The 15,737-nt window shown below is 39.5% G+C and overlaps 1 protein-coding gene across 9 annotated transcripts in view; it reads left to right on the top strand.

Annotated features, from left to right (window-relative positions):
• Nucleotides 1-15,737, top strand: part of LOC140268375 (adhesion G protein-coupled receptor L2-like) — an 82,199-nt gene that overhangs the window by 36,235 nt on the left and 30,227 nt on the right. For all 9 annotated transcript variants that reach the window (XM_072363194.1, XM_072363196.1, XM_072363195.1 and 6 more), the window contains exons 4-6: nucleotides 1,853-1,962; nucleotides 6,131-6,931; nucleotides 14,796-15,092. In XM_072363194.1, the coding sequence (XP_072219295.1) occupies nucleotides 1,853-1,962; nucleotides 6,131-6,931; nucleotides 14,796-15,092 (1,208 nt within the window). The remainder of the gene's footprint in view (nucleotides 1-1,852; nucleotides 1,963-6,130; nucleotides 6,932-14,795; nucleotides 15,093-15,737) is intronic.

The following is a 15,737-nucleotide window of genomic DNA, read 5'->3' on the forward strand; positions in this document are numbered from 1 at the left end:
TTTTAACACATTGCTTTGGTTTTCCAGCAAGCCTGAATCTTTTTATGTGGTCTCACGGCTCACATCAAACTAAGTGTATACAATCTGTGAAGCAGCAGTACACAAATATCAAGAACCTGAATTGTTTTTTTTTAATTGACGCTTTTTTGTGAATGATTTGCAAATCGATGCATTCTGTTTTTATTTACATTTTGCACAACTTCACAGCCTTTTTTGAACTGGTATTGTACTACAATGGGCACATGGATGGACATAAATGTGTCCCACTGCAGTTGGTAGAGCCTCAAAAAAGCGCTAATAATGAGTAAATATTTACCAAGTCTGCAAAAATGTGACTCCAAATGAGAATTGCTTATTTATTTTTCTGCTTTGCATACTTGAACCAATAACTTTTCTTATTTTAAATGGGCTAATTGTATTATCTTTATGGTATTTTCTTAAACGAAAGCCATCATGGTACCTGCACATTATAACCCATATAATAAGTTGAAAAACAGTATGTCACATATATTTCAAAACATACATAAAAAGTAGTTTCCAGCCTTTGCAGGCTGTTGTCAGTCAGACTTTAAAAACGGTCAGTGCTGAATGAGGCCGAATATTTCTGGATGCATTTGAGCTGATTCAGTCATCCTCACCTCCTGTCAGTCAGTTCACGTTTCAAGACAGTGACCCTTCTTCCTCGCAGCAACTCTCTCCTGAGGATTCACTGCAGTGAAGCCAGGAAAGTATTTCTCGTAAGTGCAGCTGGCATCATGTTCATCACTGAAGTTTAAACCATCACTGATGCTCTAATTTGAACTTCGTAACAAAGTTTTCTCCCCTTTCATTGACATTCAGTGTTTAATAATTCATTAGTTTCAAGTGGAGGGTGCTGCTTAGCACATGAACTGATAATTCAAGTCTTATGCTTTTTAATACACATACTTTTATCTTTTCCTAATTCATTATTTTAGCATCCTGTAATACCCATGATTTTATGTGGTTTTTGTGCAGTGCTGTAAAGTGACAAGGGGTCTTGACTCTCTAATGGTTCGTTGTCAAGTGCTCAAATCTATGTCCAACTTGCATCTCTGCTTCTGACCTTCTGAAATATTTATCTAAAGCTTTCAAATTGTTGAATATTTCTATTTTTGTTCCCTTTTTTTCTCTCTTTTTTCTGCTGACATCATTCTCAATCCTTCTGCCTCAAGAGAGCTTGATTGGAGTGGAGCCAATTTCACCCTATCCAGTATTTACACAAAGTCTGTCCACTGCTGTTCTTTTTTCCCCCCCTCTGCCTCCTAACTTGAACTTCTTAGCACCCACAAACATGTGCCAAGGCACACACACAAGTGAAGACACACACAGGCTGTCTTTGCAATTCACACATCAGACTGTTAATTCACTGAGGGACACCATATCATACTGGAAGGCAAATAACCTTTCACAGAGATGACACATTCTTGTCTTGTTTGGGGCGGACATGCAGAGGAGCTGCTCTGTTATACTTGAGGGCACCCAGTCCAGTCGACTGCATGTCTCTGCCACCTGTCGTGTGTGTTTTAATGAATGTCCTCTTTTTCAATAGCGGTATGAAGACAGTAATGCCTAACATGCCTTTGCTGCTCTCCCTCTCTCTGTCAGTCATCCCATCGCCTTCATTTATTCACCTTAAATGCTTTCATTCCTCTCTCTGTTTGCCAAGGTTTAAACAATAATGCATAAGTGACAGTGCTGCCTGGGATTTCATCAGTGTCAATGTGGCTGTAACAATGAACTTTTCCCTCTGTGTTATTAATGTTGTCTCTGCGGAGAACTCGTGCTGTGGGTAGTCATGATGAAATCTCTGGTCAATCTTTTTTTTTTCTAGGTGCAACAACCGTACGCAGTGTGTGGTTGTCACTGGCTCTGATGTCTTTCCTGATCCATGCCCTGGCACCTACAAGTACTTAGAGGTCCAGTATGAGTGTGTTCCCTATAGTAAGTATCGCCATCCAAATCTCATACTGAAATCTTTCTGTGTGATGTTAAAGTATCTGATGTGACTGCAGCTTATCTTCGTAGGAAAGTATACCGTTTGCAGTGAACAATTCAACTTTTTTTCTTTTGCATACAACATTGCATTAGCAAAATTATAATCTTTTCCATCATTTAAGGGTTCAATTCACCCCAGTTGCAAAAGCATATTTTCTCAATTACCTCTGCTGGAATCTAGTCGTGCGGATGGTTTAATGATTTAATTAGCGTTTTTTGTATTGCGACGTTTGTCTTTAGGGTGGGGTTACATTTAGCATCTGGAACCTGGCTGGTAAAAAAAAGTTAAATGATTAGATACTGAAGCAAACATATGGCTAATTAAACTTCTTATTCCTATTTCTTAGGTAGAAAAAATCCAGGTAATATTCTTCTCATTTGTTCTGCTCTCCTAATGTCAGTGGCCACCTACAAAACTGAACCAGTTGTGGAAGTGTTTTAAACTTAGTTGTATTTGATAAACTGCTGCCTAATTGGGATGTCTTTTCATGGTATTGATCTAATCCACTAGCTATCAAGATAGCAATGCCCAAAAGTGGTTCCAAATTAGTCCATAATCCAGTATGTATATTTACCATATTTCGTTCATGATCGTTAGTTAGATTTTATTATTTCACTAGACTGGTTAATGGAAATTAAAAAATGACTGAAGTATTATTGTATTGGAATTGGGATTTTGGCCTTGACAACTTAACTCTGTCTGACCAATCAGCTGTTTGCCATCTCTACGCTGACATGAAAGAACAATCGTGTCAAATTGAGGAAAATTCTTAAAGATCGCTTCCCACCAATTGCACATGGTCAAAGTGACTAGTTTTGTTTTTGACGTCCTCCTCAATGTTTAGTTTCTCGTTAGCGAGCAGTAGACCTTTTTCTATTACAGCAATGCGTTATGTACAGTCACCGATACTGCAGCCTTCTGAGGTCACTACAGAGCCTACTTTATAAACTCCAAGCCATTTATGGAGACATGCATAATTGGCATTTAATTGAATCTTTTTTTATCTCATTTTATTGAAAAAGTTCACATTAACTTCACTTGATTGAAGCACGACTACTTTAGGCAGCTGACGTGCAGAGTATCACTGATGGGAGATTTGTTTGACTTAATAGATTGTAAATTTCCAACAGCAAGATTAAACTTTGGGCAGCTGTCAGTGTAATGTGTTTTCTGCAACAGTGGAAGCTTCACACTGAAGCACATATCAGCATGTCAAACTCATCAGCTTAAGCTCCGTGATGTCTACATTCATGTCTTCTCAGCTTGTTGTGAATATTATCCGGCCACGTCATATGCTATATGTCAAAAATGTGCTGGGTTTTTTTGGTTTAGTTTTAGTTGAGGTGACAAATAAAATCTTTCTGTACCAGTCATTTATAATTTTAGCTTCAATTACTAAAGCCAAACCAAATACGATTCAAAAAGGAATTCCAAATGATTTAAGTTGTACTTAAGGATTTCATTCTGGATTTGGATGTAGTATTGCTGTTGATGTGTCCTGTCCTTGTCTATGTAAGATTCCTGCATAAACAGCCGTAAATGTAATTTTGGTTTATCGTTTGTTGTCTCCATATAATTTGAAAATTAGTTTCTCAACGGAAAAAAAAGATTTTTTAGAACTAGTATTGCTGTTTCTTTTGATCAGTTTACATTGGAATAATTTTCTACTGCACAAATAGCCCCCCTTGAAAAAGACAAACAAAAAGAAAATACACATTCTCTCATATTTGTGTAGTAGAAGAAATCTCAGAGGTAGATCTACTTAACTTGACATCATTACGCGTGAGGGGAAAATGTGTTTGTGGACTGACCTTTGAAATGGTTCTCAGAGCATTAACATGAAATTAGAAAGAATGCTTTCTTTTAAATTAGTGCAGTGCATTCTCTAATTTTCTGTGGAAGCATATAACACAAGCTTTCCTTCTTAGTCAGAGTTAATAGTTTAGAATTATAAAATAATCCTGCATCTTTTCTCAAATTAAAACTCTCAGAGTCATAGATCATCTCCAGTCTTCCAGTGGTTTAATTAAATGTACTGCAGAGTTGGTCGAATCCAGCACTATTTTAAAGCTAATCTACCTTAAAAGGGTGCTTTAGAGTAGTTTATAAATGCAGCTCAAGACCTCATTCCTGCCTGTGAAAGTACTTAGTATTTAAATTGATGAACTGTAAACATTTTCAGAAATATTCACTCTTTTCTTCTTCTTTCAAACAGACCTCCCTTTCACCTCCTGCCCCCCTCCCAAACTAACCTCTTTGCTCTCATTTTTTTTACCTTCCAATCTTTCACATAGTGTCTCCGGCCTCTCCCCCCTCCACCCTGTATATGCAGCTGCAACAGTCCACTAAAGAAACTCCATATTAGGCCGACTATCTATCATTCATCTCATGTGCTGTTGCTCTCGTTGGCTCATTTAAGAGTCGGCTCTGTAACATTAGCACCACGTCATGTGTGGGCGAGCATGTTTGGAGTTGAGTTTTGATTTGTGTTTAGAAAGTTTGAACAAATTCCACCTCAAGACATGCCAAAAATCATTTCTGTGCTTCTTTTCTAAGAATGTTATCCATCTAAATATGACCAGGACTTTGAATCTTTTTTCCCTCCTGCCACTTAGGGGAAGCATTCTTAGAGGGATTTATTCTGTTTTTACACTGGTCAGTGTATTATTTTGTTGCCAGATAAAGATGGTAAGAAGGAAAGTTTAATGCACTGGAAAGCATGGCACATAGCTTGTCTCTTGACATAACTTGTCTGTTTTTATATCCTAGGATGAGAAGCCGTTTTGCTAACAGACACCTTTCCCCCCCTCCTCCAGCTCTTCTTCCAAGCATCCCTGCGGTTCATTTCATGGTCATACCCTCCAACTAATTCTCTTTCTTTGTACCTGCTAATTGACTCATGATAACCTTTCTCTCCCTTTTGCACTCTTTTTTGCTTTCTTTTCCAATGCCTGAAATAGAAGTGGAGCAAAAAGGTAAATGAGTGGTCTGGTCCTTCCCTCCCCCTCCTTCGGCTCCTTGTTCTGTGGTGTTGAGTACAGCTCCCTTCACGCCCCCCCTCTCCCCTCCTGATTGCCTCTCCTGTCAAATGCTATACCCATAGGAGGATTGTTTGCACCCATGGAATCCAAATGATTTGCAGAACAGAATTTCAAATGACAACCACGGTCAGAAAAGTTAGCTGCTCTGTGCAATATGAAAGAAAACACCAACTGTTCAGCCTTGATTCATTCCTGGGACCCTCCCTTAGCAATATAACCCTTGAATAAAGACTAGTTGTGTATATACTCTATTTGGCTTAATCTCAGTTTGCTTGGTCCAACTTCTGCTCCACTCATAGCACGTGATGTGAAATAGCAGTGATGGCTGAGTGAGTTTGGCACCGACTAGAAAAAAAGCTTTAAAAGAACACAAAAAATCACTGTGTCCCTTTTTATCCAGAACTAATTCATTTAAATGGGAACCTTGCCATGGCCTCCCTCACCCATCAGTGGTTACTCTTGTCTTTCACCACAGAAGTAGTAAAAAATCCTTTACCACTGTTGTTCTATTCCCCAACCTCCACTTTCATTTTACCTCTGCTTTGCTGCCGCCACCACCATCGACAACCTGTTGTTCACTCTTGTCACAAGATGTGAAGTCTGTTTCCTTTTATCATTTTATTTTCTGACCTCAGTCATGTCAGTATGCATGTGCAATGTGTCCATCTACCCAGCTGTCCATGTGGCATTTGACTTTAGAAACAGGCTGGTATTTGAGAAAAACACTGTGAACTCTACTTTGTTCATTTCCCATGTCTTCCATTTGCAGGATTTATCAATTTTTTGTTCATGTTATTTTTTTGTCCCTGTTATGGTGTAGCAGCAGAGATGCAAATAACCACATATTTTTTATTCTGAATAATCACTATGACACAAACATTTGTTCCATTCTTTTCCCTAATCATTAGTACAAAAGCACTAGTCAAAAGCTTCCTCCAAATTCACAGTCCCTGACTTTTTTGTCCTGCACTCGAATCGCACAACAGCGAGAATCATGCCTTTCAAATGTGTAATGTGTGTTTTTAACATTCTGCCTTGTTGTACTTTGTTTTGCTCTCCTCTTTTTCACTAGTTTTCATTTGTCCCGGGACTCTGAAGGGAGTAGGAGATGCCACCTTTCTGTTTGAGGCCGAGCAGCAAGCTGGGTCGTGGTGCAAAGATCCTCTTCAAGCTGGAGACAAAGTTTTCTTTATGCCCTGGACACCCTACCGCACGGACACCCTCATTGAGTACGCCTCTCTGGAAGACTTCAAAAATGGTCGCCAGACGACCACCTATAAACTGCCGCATCGTGTGGATGGAACAGGCTTTGTGGCTTATGATGGTGCTATCTTCTTTAACAAGGAACGCACCCGCAACATAGTTAAGTTTGACCTGCGCACACGCATCAAAAGTGGTGAGGCTATTGTAAACAATGCCAACTATCATGACACCTCACCTTACCGATGGGGTGGCAAGACAGACATTGACCTTGCGGTAGATGAGAGGGGATTGTGGGTAATCTATGCCACAGAGCAGAACAATGGGCGCATAGTTGTGAGCCAGCTCAACCCATACACGCTTCGCTTTGAGGCCACCTGGGACACAGCGTATGACAAGCGCTCGGCTTCCAATGCCTTTATGGTGTGCGGCGTGTTGCACGTGGTGCGCTCCACCTATGAGGAGAATGAGAGTGAGACAAGCCGAAGCCAAATTGACTACATCTACAACACCAAGCTGAGCCAGGGCGAGTACACCGACATCCTCTTCCCCAACCAGTACCAGTACATCACGGCTGTGGATTACAACCCCAGGGACAACCAGCTGTACGTGTGGAATAACTTCTACATCCTGCGCTACGACCTGGACTTTGGGCCACCAGATCCTGCTGAAGGTGAGAGTCGCTTCATGTAGTTGTCTATTGTATTTGTGCGACTGTTCTAATGTGTGTAATTGTATTGTTTGGCTGCAGCGTGGGATGTCACAGATGGATGCCTTTTAATTTTGGATGTATTTCAGGTGTGATAAAGAAAAGAGGGTTTTGTTATTCTTGTGTAAAGGCCTCATTTGCAGACAGAAATGATAGATTCACCTTGGAATGAGGGATAGCTCCCTGCGGGGTCGCATCGCTGAAAAAAAAACTAACTTCTTTATTACCATTCGGGGGAAGCTGAGGCATTGAATCCAGCTGATGCTTGGAGCCCATCAAATTCTTCCATCTCAGGCCTTATCCAAAACCATTATGAACACTGCCCTTCTGAACTTCCCGCTCATGCTGGGAACATGTCTGAGAAGTATTGTGCACAGTATGACAGAGGTTATCCTCTCCTCCCTACCTTAGGGTTTTCAAGTTGTGTTGCCATGGTTACCTCTTCAACTTCACTGAAGCCTTTTTTTTTTTTTTCGTAGCAGACAACGAGATAATCTGCAACCTATTGTGGGCTAATATTTTTCAAAGGCTGAAATGTGTTAGCTATGGACCACATGGTGCATCTGTGCAGGAGAATGGCTGGAAAGAGACATCTATTACCGAGAAGAATCATGTCAGGCAGTTAACGGGCTTAAATTAATCTGTGAAGTGCTGAGAGGTGGCATACGTGTCATCAGACAGGGACATTACATCAGGCTGATAATGGTTTTAATTACCTGACAGCAGACAATTTATCCCATACAGCTCGAATCAGTCTCTTGTATGAAGTGGGGGAACAAGAATCTTGACCCGACTCAATGATACGTTAGAGGCTCAGGTTGCACGCCCTCCTGAACATTGGTCCAGATTGGGTTATGATTTTTAACGTGTGGATATTCGGGAGGTGTTTCTAAGGGGGGGAATCTGATTCTTGACCTACTCTCTTGATGAGAAGGAGGTGATGTTTCAATGGAGGCTGTGTGCTCCTGAACTCTGGCCTCTTGTCAGCACGTCTTTTTGTTTTCCTGCTGTTCCCTGGAATCTTCCCCAGCACGATAACTCGACACCTAGGGAGGGGGTGCCAAGTTTATCTGTTTAACCAAACAACCAAAGCCTCAATTGAGGGTATGTTAGAGGAGATAGAAAAATACAAAAACTTGATTGAGTTTGCCGTGCGCGCAAACTGCTATCCCAACTGCTCGTGTCCTGATGTATGTAAATGTAATTAACAAGTAAATTATCATAATTACTTTTCTTGTCTTTGAAGAGTCTCAGGGAGAGGAGGGAAGTAGCCATCACAGAGGATTTTCAACGAAGGGTTTAATGTACTCTCTCTCTGCTTCTGTAATATCTCAGTAATCATAAATGCCACATAGACTTGGTTTAGCCACTTGGTGCAGCTGGTCATAGTTGTTGATTTCACTCATTACTCTAATAGGTGGTTTCCTAGCACTGTTGTGTCATTCAGATCCAATCAGAAATGCATCTTTCCTGCAGAACTTGTCACTGTGGATCATTAAGTGTGTTTTATGAGAGCTTTTTGAAATGTGTGCTCAAGAAGAAGGGATCTCAAGAAACCAGTGCCAGCAGTGGCAGCCACGGCACGCGAGGCTCTGTACATGGCACTTTAAAATAATTGGTTCTTGTTTATTAGTTGTTTTTTCAGATATACACCTTTAACTTTTTTACTGTGTAGCTATTAGGATTTATTGCTGCCCATGATATGTTGTTGAATGAAACAACCTATTCTCTAGGGTGATCTAATGGTGCTGAAATGATGTCTCACTCTCCGAGACTGAGGGACACTTGAGGCGTAAAGAAAATTAATTGTGCCCATTAAGATTCATCGACCACAGAGGGAAGTTACCGCGAACCCCAGTGCATCTTCTCTCCATTTTAGAACTAACTGCAATCGGTGTCTGTGTCCTTTTCTGTCATAAGCATCAACCTTGTCTGCTCACGCTACAGAGGCCTTAAATGGCAACAGGATTATGAGTTCATATGAAGTGAGTTTTGGCAAAGTGATCACAGCAGAAAATAGTTGACCTTAGCCACTTGTCTGTTACTTTACCTCGCAGAGAGTGTATATAACACATTGGCTTGATTAATTCTGGCCCCGGTTGGAGTGCTTAGCTTGGATCATTCTCCATATTGATCTTTCTGCTTATTGTTTAAAACCTTTCACAAAGATTTAGCGAAAACGCCTGTGCTTTGCAAATGCACTGTGAAAGCAAACCAATACTGAGAGTTCACCTTTTCAGGTGTCCACCTAAAAGAAGCAAATGCCAATAAGAAAATTCACATCTAAGTGGTTGTTGTTACAAAATTTAGAGGGACAGCGGTTATTTAATCTCTATAACATGAAAAGACATTAACGGATTTCTTTACCAGTAATTGCAGGGTGAATTTCACACTAACCAGGAGAGAAAGGAGAAAATGAATTTGTCTTTGAGGTAGCATTGATTTGAGACCTTAAATAAGAGAGGCGTAAAATTGATGGTTTTGTCTCTGAAATGCTTAGCCACTTAGAGTAATCTGGGAGCAATAAGTGGGCTGAGTTAAGCAGTAAAAAAAAAAAAGTATATATTATTTTATATGTCGCATTGCACACTTCACAAAGTTGTGTTTTTCGTTGTTTGTTTGTCTTGCTTTGGGTTTTTTTGGCCACTTTGTGTCTAAACTCAGCTTAGCATCTGGTTGTGCTTTCCTATGCTTTTGTATACCGGTACGACGCCTCCAGGAGAGCCTTCAACATTCATAGATGTATCATGCACTAAGCTGGTGTTCCACTTTCTGAAGCATGATGTTTAGCAACAGAATTCTGAGGTAAAGGAGTCAGGGGATTTGGTAGAGCACTAATTGTTTTGCTTGCTGGATCATGGTAAGGAACTGTTTTTAGTGGACCTGAAAGCTGTACATGATAGAGACTTTGGAAGTGTTTTTGCTCCGAGTATATTTTTGCCTCCACATATATCTTCCTGTCTGCATGCATGCTTCTTTATTGTGAGCTGCTTTGCCATCTCTTTGAGACTGTCTCGTTGTGACTGTCTCGTTGTGACTGTGCTGTGCCTGCTGCTCCACAGTATTCAGTTTCAGGTCTCATAAATTACCCCACACAGACACAAGATATGCCGGGCAGAGCTTTTCTTGTCTATTGCACTTTAAAAAAAAGAAAACAAGTGTCAATAAAGATGTCAGCTCTGCTACTATTTCATAACAACTGTTTTTCATTTTTCAGGGATAATGACACATTCTTTAACATCAAATTAGAGAACACACATGAATTGTCTTGTGGCTCTTTACCTTCCAAGCTCCTGTCACGGAAGCCTGAATCAAGCAGAACAGCATGAGCTCATATAAACAGCCTGATGTAAAATTCATGTCTTGTGGGATTTGTTTCTCTGTCATTAATTATCAGCGAGGGCTCCAGGTAAAGAGGCAGAAGACCAACTGTAGCTTAGCTTTTATCCTCTAAGACAGCCTTGTTATTGAGTCAAGCTAAATCAAGCCACGCATGGATTTATGAAGAGCCACAAACACATACTTTACATGGACTTGCACCATGTCTCACTCATCTGTGCTAAGCAGAGCGACTGCCGGGGGACGCTTTATATTTACCACACCATACAGTCTACTTACTTTGTTGTGTCCAAGGAGGGAGGAACAGCAGAGAGACGACAGGACATTTTCTCATCATTTCATGTGGTTTCAAACTGATAATGATCATTTCCTGTCAGCTGCATGGGTCTGTTTATTAGTTTACTGAGAGGATTAGCCTCGTAAGTGATTAATCTTCAAAACTGAAACCAATTAAAATAGCTTAATTTGACTGCAAGTTGTCATTCCTCTTCCCTTAATAGCAAGTATTAAGCAGCTTATGATCCATTCATTCTGGACAGGTAGAAAGTTTTGCGTCATTTGTAACTGTGTAATTTGAGTAAAAAAAAGCAAGGACAAACAGAATTTGCAGACCTCTCATCATCTAATTAGGGTCTAATGTTTTGTCATCTTCCTCGTCGATGGATGAATGACTCAAGGGGGCTATAAAGTGATGAAACTAATTCAGCTTCATTCCCAGTGTTTCGATTGATGATCTCGCAGGATGATTTTCCTTCCCCTTAGCTCCGTGTTAATTTACACACTCTGTGTTGACACTGGTCACAGTCATTTTTCAAGTGCTCAATCTCAAACTCTCCCATTATTTACAAGAGGTATTATTTGCCATATGGCAACAGTATGCCTTTGGTGTCAGATTTCCCATAAAGAGTGACTTCACTGCCTCTTGAGAGAAATGGTCGCTAATTGGTGCAGCCTCTCTTGGAAGAGTGCTATCAGAGGACACGAAGCCCTTACTGGAGGGGAATTTGCTCTTTGCAATCAAAAGAAAATTGTAGCATGGTGCAGAGGCATCAAAATAAGCCTGCAGAAGCTCTGCCATGTGAGCACATTTCTTTATACAGTGTAGACTAGATGTGTTGCATATCTGATGCTTTTGAAGTTACCAGCACTCTGGCTTTAAACTCAAGGCATGATGACTACAAACATCCACGAAGATTGTATCATGTCTTTGATTAAGAGTGCCCATCTTAATTAAAGCGAGATGAAAGCACAAAGAAGAGAGAAAATGACCACGTATCCAATAGCACGTAAAAAAAAAAAAAACAGATTCTAGTGTAATTTAGGGTTGTCAGAGATGAATAATTATCTGAAGTGTGTGTGAGAAAAGTTGCTCTTTTTGATACTGAAATTATTTTCTGACATTTTGCATTTATAAAGCTAAAACAATCCCTGATTCCAGCTTTTATAACTTGAAGATTTGCTGCTACCCCCCCCCCCCCCCTTCTTTTTTTTAATATCTTATATCCATCTAAAACAAACATAAAATATTTAAAATATAATCTTAGACTCTGGTAAACTGTGACAGATTTTTTAGAATGATTTTGTCTTACATTTAATTGAGAAAGTTATTAATAAAACAATATTAGTTATAGTTATTTGCAGCCCAAAATAAACATCAAAAACATCAGATGCACCGTTATCCACAATTTTTCTTTTCACTGATGGGTCAAATGAAGAGTCAAATCAGTAATTAGTTGATCCAGAGGAACAAATCACAACCATGAATTTGAATAACTTAAAAGGCAACAATGTCAAAAAAGAATTATCATTTTATAGGTTATTAAATGACAAGTTAATGTTCAAAATGATGCTGATCTGCTTTAGATCAGATTGGTGACGGGGAGTATGTAAGGTGAGAATTTCTTTTGCAACCACTCAATTGAAAAGAGTTAAAATAAAATAAGTTAAAAAATCTCAAAGAAACCAAGCTTTGAAGAAAATCGAGAACAAGTTTAAGTTGAAACACTTCAGTCCAAGTAGGAAGCTAATTGACAAAATATATAATCAGGGGCCGGATATCAACGGAGTTGATTAATAGCTCAGACTGCTCTGATCTGATCTGTATCATCATTTTTCTTCACACATTTATAATCAAATTAATTTAAATGACTTATTAAGACAATTCCTATACTTTTTTATTAGAGAATTTATTTTAATTCAGCACATTTAATGATCTAAAAAAAATGTTCAACGAAGAATTCTGTTTTTGTTTGTTTATTTTGAATTGTGAACCCCAGATTTTCACTTGACTATTGGTTCCAAATATTATATTGTTATCAGTCTTCTTATTCACCAATAACTCAGTCCTCATTTATTATTGGAATGTTGGTCAAACAAATTATTTGGAGTTGTCACCCAAGCCTTTTTGAAACTGATTAATGAATAATTTACAGATCAGTTTGTAAATAAATGGATCATCTTATGCAATTTTAATAAGCACATGTGCACAAATATGTGTTGTTTTTCTTCATTACTTCACATTTATGTGATTTTGCAGCATATCTAAAATGACTGAATCATTAAAAATAATGTTCAATTAAAAATATCTGTATCACAAAGATGACAAAAAAATGTGAAAAGCAGATAGTGTGATCATTTGTGCTATGTTTTAGAGTCTTGAGTTGGAGAAATATGGTCTCAGGAGCAGGCTAATCAGCTGATGCAAGAACGCTGTTACAGACAGATGCATATTAGGGCTCATATCAGCCTGTGGAAAAACAGAAATTTGTTCAGGTATGGAGAGGTTTAATATTGTGAAACCCAATTACACTTGCCCTTGTATTACATTATATGTGTCTATTGAATCAACCAAGTCAGCTTATGAATCTTCTCACTTTTCCTGAGTCAATGAAAAAACTTCGCCTGCATTACATAATACATTTGAAACTTTTTGTTAGTTTTTAAATGTAGTGTTGTCATACTATTATTGTCTCAGATATTTTAGTCTGTTTGGGAGTAAATAAAAGTTATTTAGTGTCAAATTTACTGGAGTGCTCTTGAGTTATCCTCCATAAAAGTAAAAAGAATTAAGACTTAGAGCTAAGGTCCTTTCCATGGATTATCATGCTTTATTGTGCCATGGCTGTGGGTGAAACCAAAAGACTCATTAGCCACATATCTGGTGTTGCTAACCGCACATCAGCTGTTAGTTGTGCAGCCTTGCTGGCCAGGCCAACCTGTGAATGTGTGGGTGACAGGCATACAATGACTGAATGACTGTAAAGTAATTAGCCAGGGGTGCTGTCTAGGGGAAGAAGGTCACAGCCACACACTAGGGTGTTTTTTTCCCTTCATAGTCAGCATTAGTCAGAACACTCCTCCACCACCCCATCTGATGTAGCCTCCTGGCCTCATCGACAGACAACAGCTTTGTCATAAACTTGAATATTTTACCTGCAGAAAAACACAAGGGTCCCCCACACTGGCTGATTAGGGTGAAACATGAAATGTCGGCTTTGTCACCATTTTCTCAGGATATGGAGATAGGTGTGTGATGATGCAGTGTCAGATAGAGTGATATTGCATTTTCCCAGAAGCACCCAGGGAACCTGAGGGCAGCACTATAGCGCCTTTCACAATGACAGACCTCATTGTGGGAAGCTGCTTTTATCTCAAAATACAATCAGGAGGTTGGGGGTAAAAACCTATGGTCATTCATGCAGAAGACAAGTAGCCTTTGATATCCATGTAGGCACATGCACTCATACACACAAACACTCACTGTGTTTTCTATTTTATCCATATTGGCTATTCATACTGTATTAAATTTATAGATTTCCCATTTCTGCTCTCATTTCCTAGTTATCTCCAGGCTCTCTACTGCAGATATCAATCTGTGTGCAGGCAGTGATTTTAAGCAGGAACACACCTGAGTAATAGAGCACACACAAATGCTCTGCACACTAGCATGTGCGCATTCACACATGGATTTGCTTGGTAGGCGTGGACTGAATACAGTGGAATCGCATTATCGCTGATGTATGGTTTTTGCTCGGGGCAGTGCAGTTCTCCTTCCGCACAGCAGCATTATCAAAGGGGAAGAGATGAACAAGGCAGGAAAAAAGGTAAAACACAGACAGACTTTTGTCTTCATTGTTGACATTTAATCAGCCTGATACTGACTACTGGGAAGAAATCACTGCTAAGTCAAAAAGATTGCCCTGCTGCTCTTGCTAATCTTACTTATTGGCTAAAGTAAACTAGGAATAGCAAGAGAAAAACCTTTGTGCAAATTATGTTTTTCGAGGGAGCTGGATAGAGGTGGCGTTACTAGTGAAATCTCCATGATTGTTTTTATTTTCAAGACTTATGTGCAGCAGTAACTCAACCAACACCAACAAGCCACAGGATTCAAAAGTATTGCAGTTTCCCCACTGACTGAAACAGTACGACTTCAAGATAAGACATCTGTGACTAAAGCTCTAACAAATTTACTGCTGTCTCACTCCAGTGCCAACCGTCGAGGACGTCTCCGTCTCTTCATCCATACCAAAGACCACCGCGGTGTTCACCACTACTGCACCCTCTGTGAGGGGGCAAGGTGACACAACAGTAGCAGGAGCAGATCCAAGAGATGGAAGAGATCCTTTTGAAGACAACCGTGGTTCGGGAACAGCTGAGCCCACCGTCCCTGAGCTGCCTCCAACACCCAGACGCTTCTGTGAGGCAACCAGGAGGAGAGCCATTGACTGGCCCCAGACCCACACTGGGATCACCGTCGAGAGGCCCTGTCCCAAAGGCACCAGAGGTAAATGTTTATTATTCATCTAAATTTACTTTGCATATAGATATTTCTAAATTGTCCATTTTTGCAATGTCTTAGAAATTAGCCCTTTTCACAGAGCATGTTCAAAGCAAGACTTCTGCACTTTACTTGTGGCAAAAAAGCAGAATTGGGGGTCATTGTAGTTATTAAAGAAAAAAAATCCTGTGTGAATATGTGCACTGAAACCATAAAAACATAATGGCTACACATTGTTTTCTGAAGACCAGTTTGATTGAACCACCAGTTTCAGTTGGTGGTTTTCTTCCGCTGCCTTTGCTGTCTTCAGGTTTAGGGTTTAGTTGAGGTTGTGAAAAAGGTATCAATTTTCTTATTAATGTCTCTAATGTTTTATTATTTTATTAATAAACTAATGTCAACTTATTCCCTTTAAAGTTTGATAACTGTACACCAGTGTCACAGTGGCATTTTTGTTTTTTTACCCAGAAAGGTTTACAGAGAGAAACACCAATAAAAACTTAAATTGCCTACAACAGCCCATTTCACAAAATGATGCAACCCAGTGCAACAACTCTCCAAGCTACCACCTCAGAAATTGCCAAATTTCTTACATTTATGCATACATATGTATATGTGAAAGTTACTCCAGTGCAGTTATATTTGTACAAT

The sequence above is a fragment of the Leuresthes tenuis genome, unplaced genomic scaffold, assembly GCF_036924035.1.
Source record: "Leuresthes tenuis unplaced genomic scaffold, fLeuTen1.0.hap1 SCAF_14, whole genome shotgun sequence".
NCBI classification, from domain to species: domain Eukaryota; kingdom Metazoa; phylum Chordata; class Actinopteri; order Atheriniformes; family Atherinopsidae; genus Leuresthes; species Leuresthes tenuis.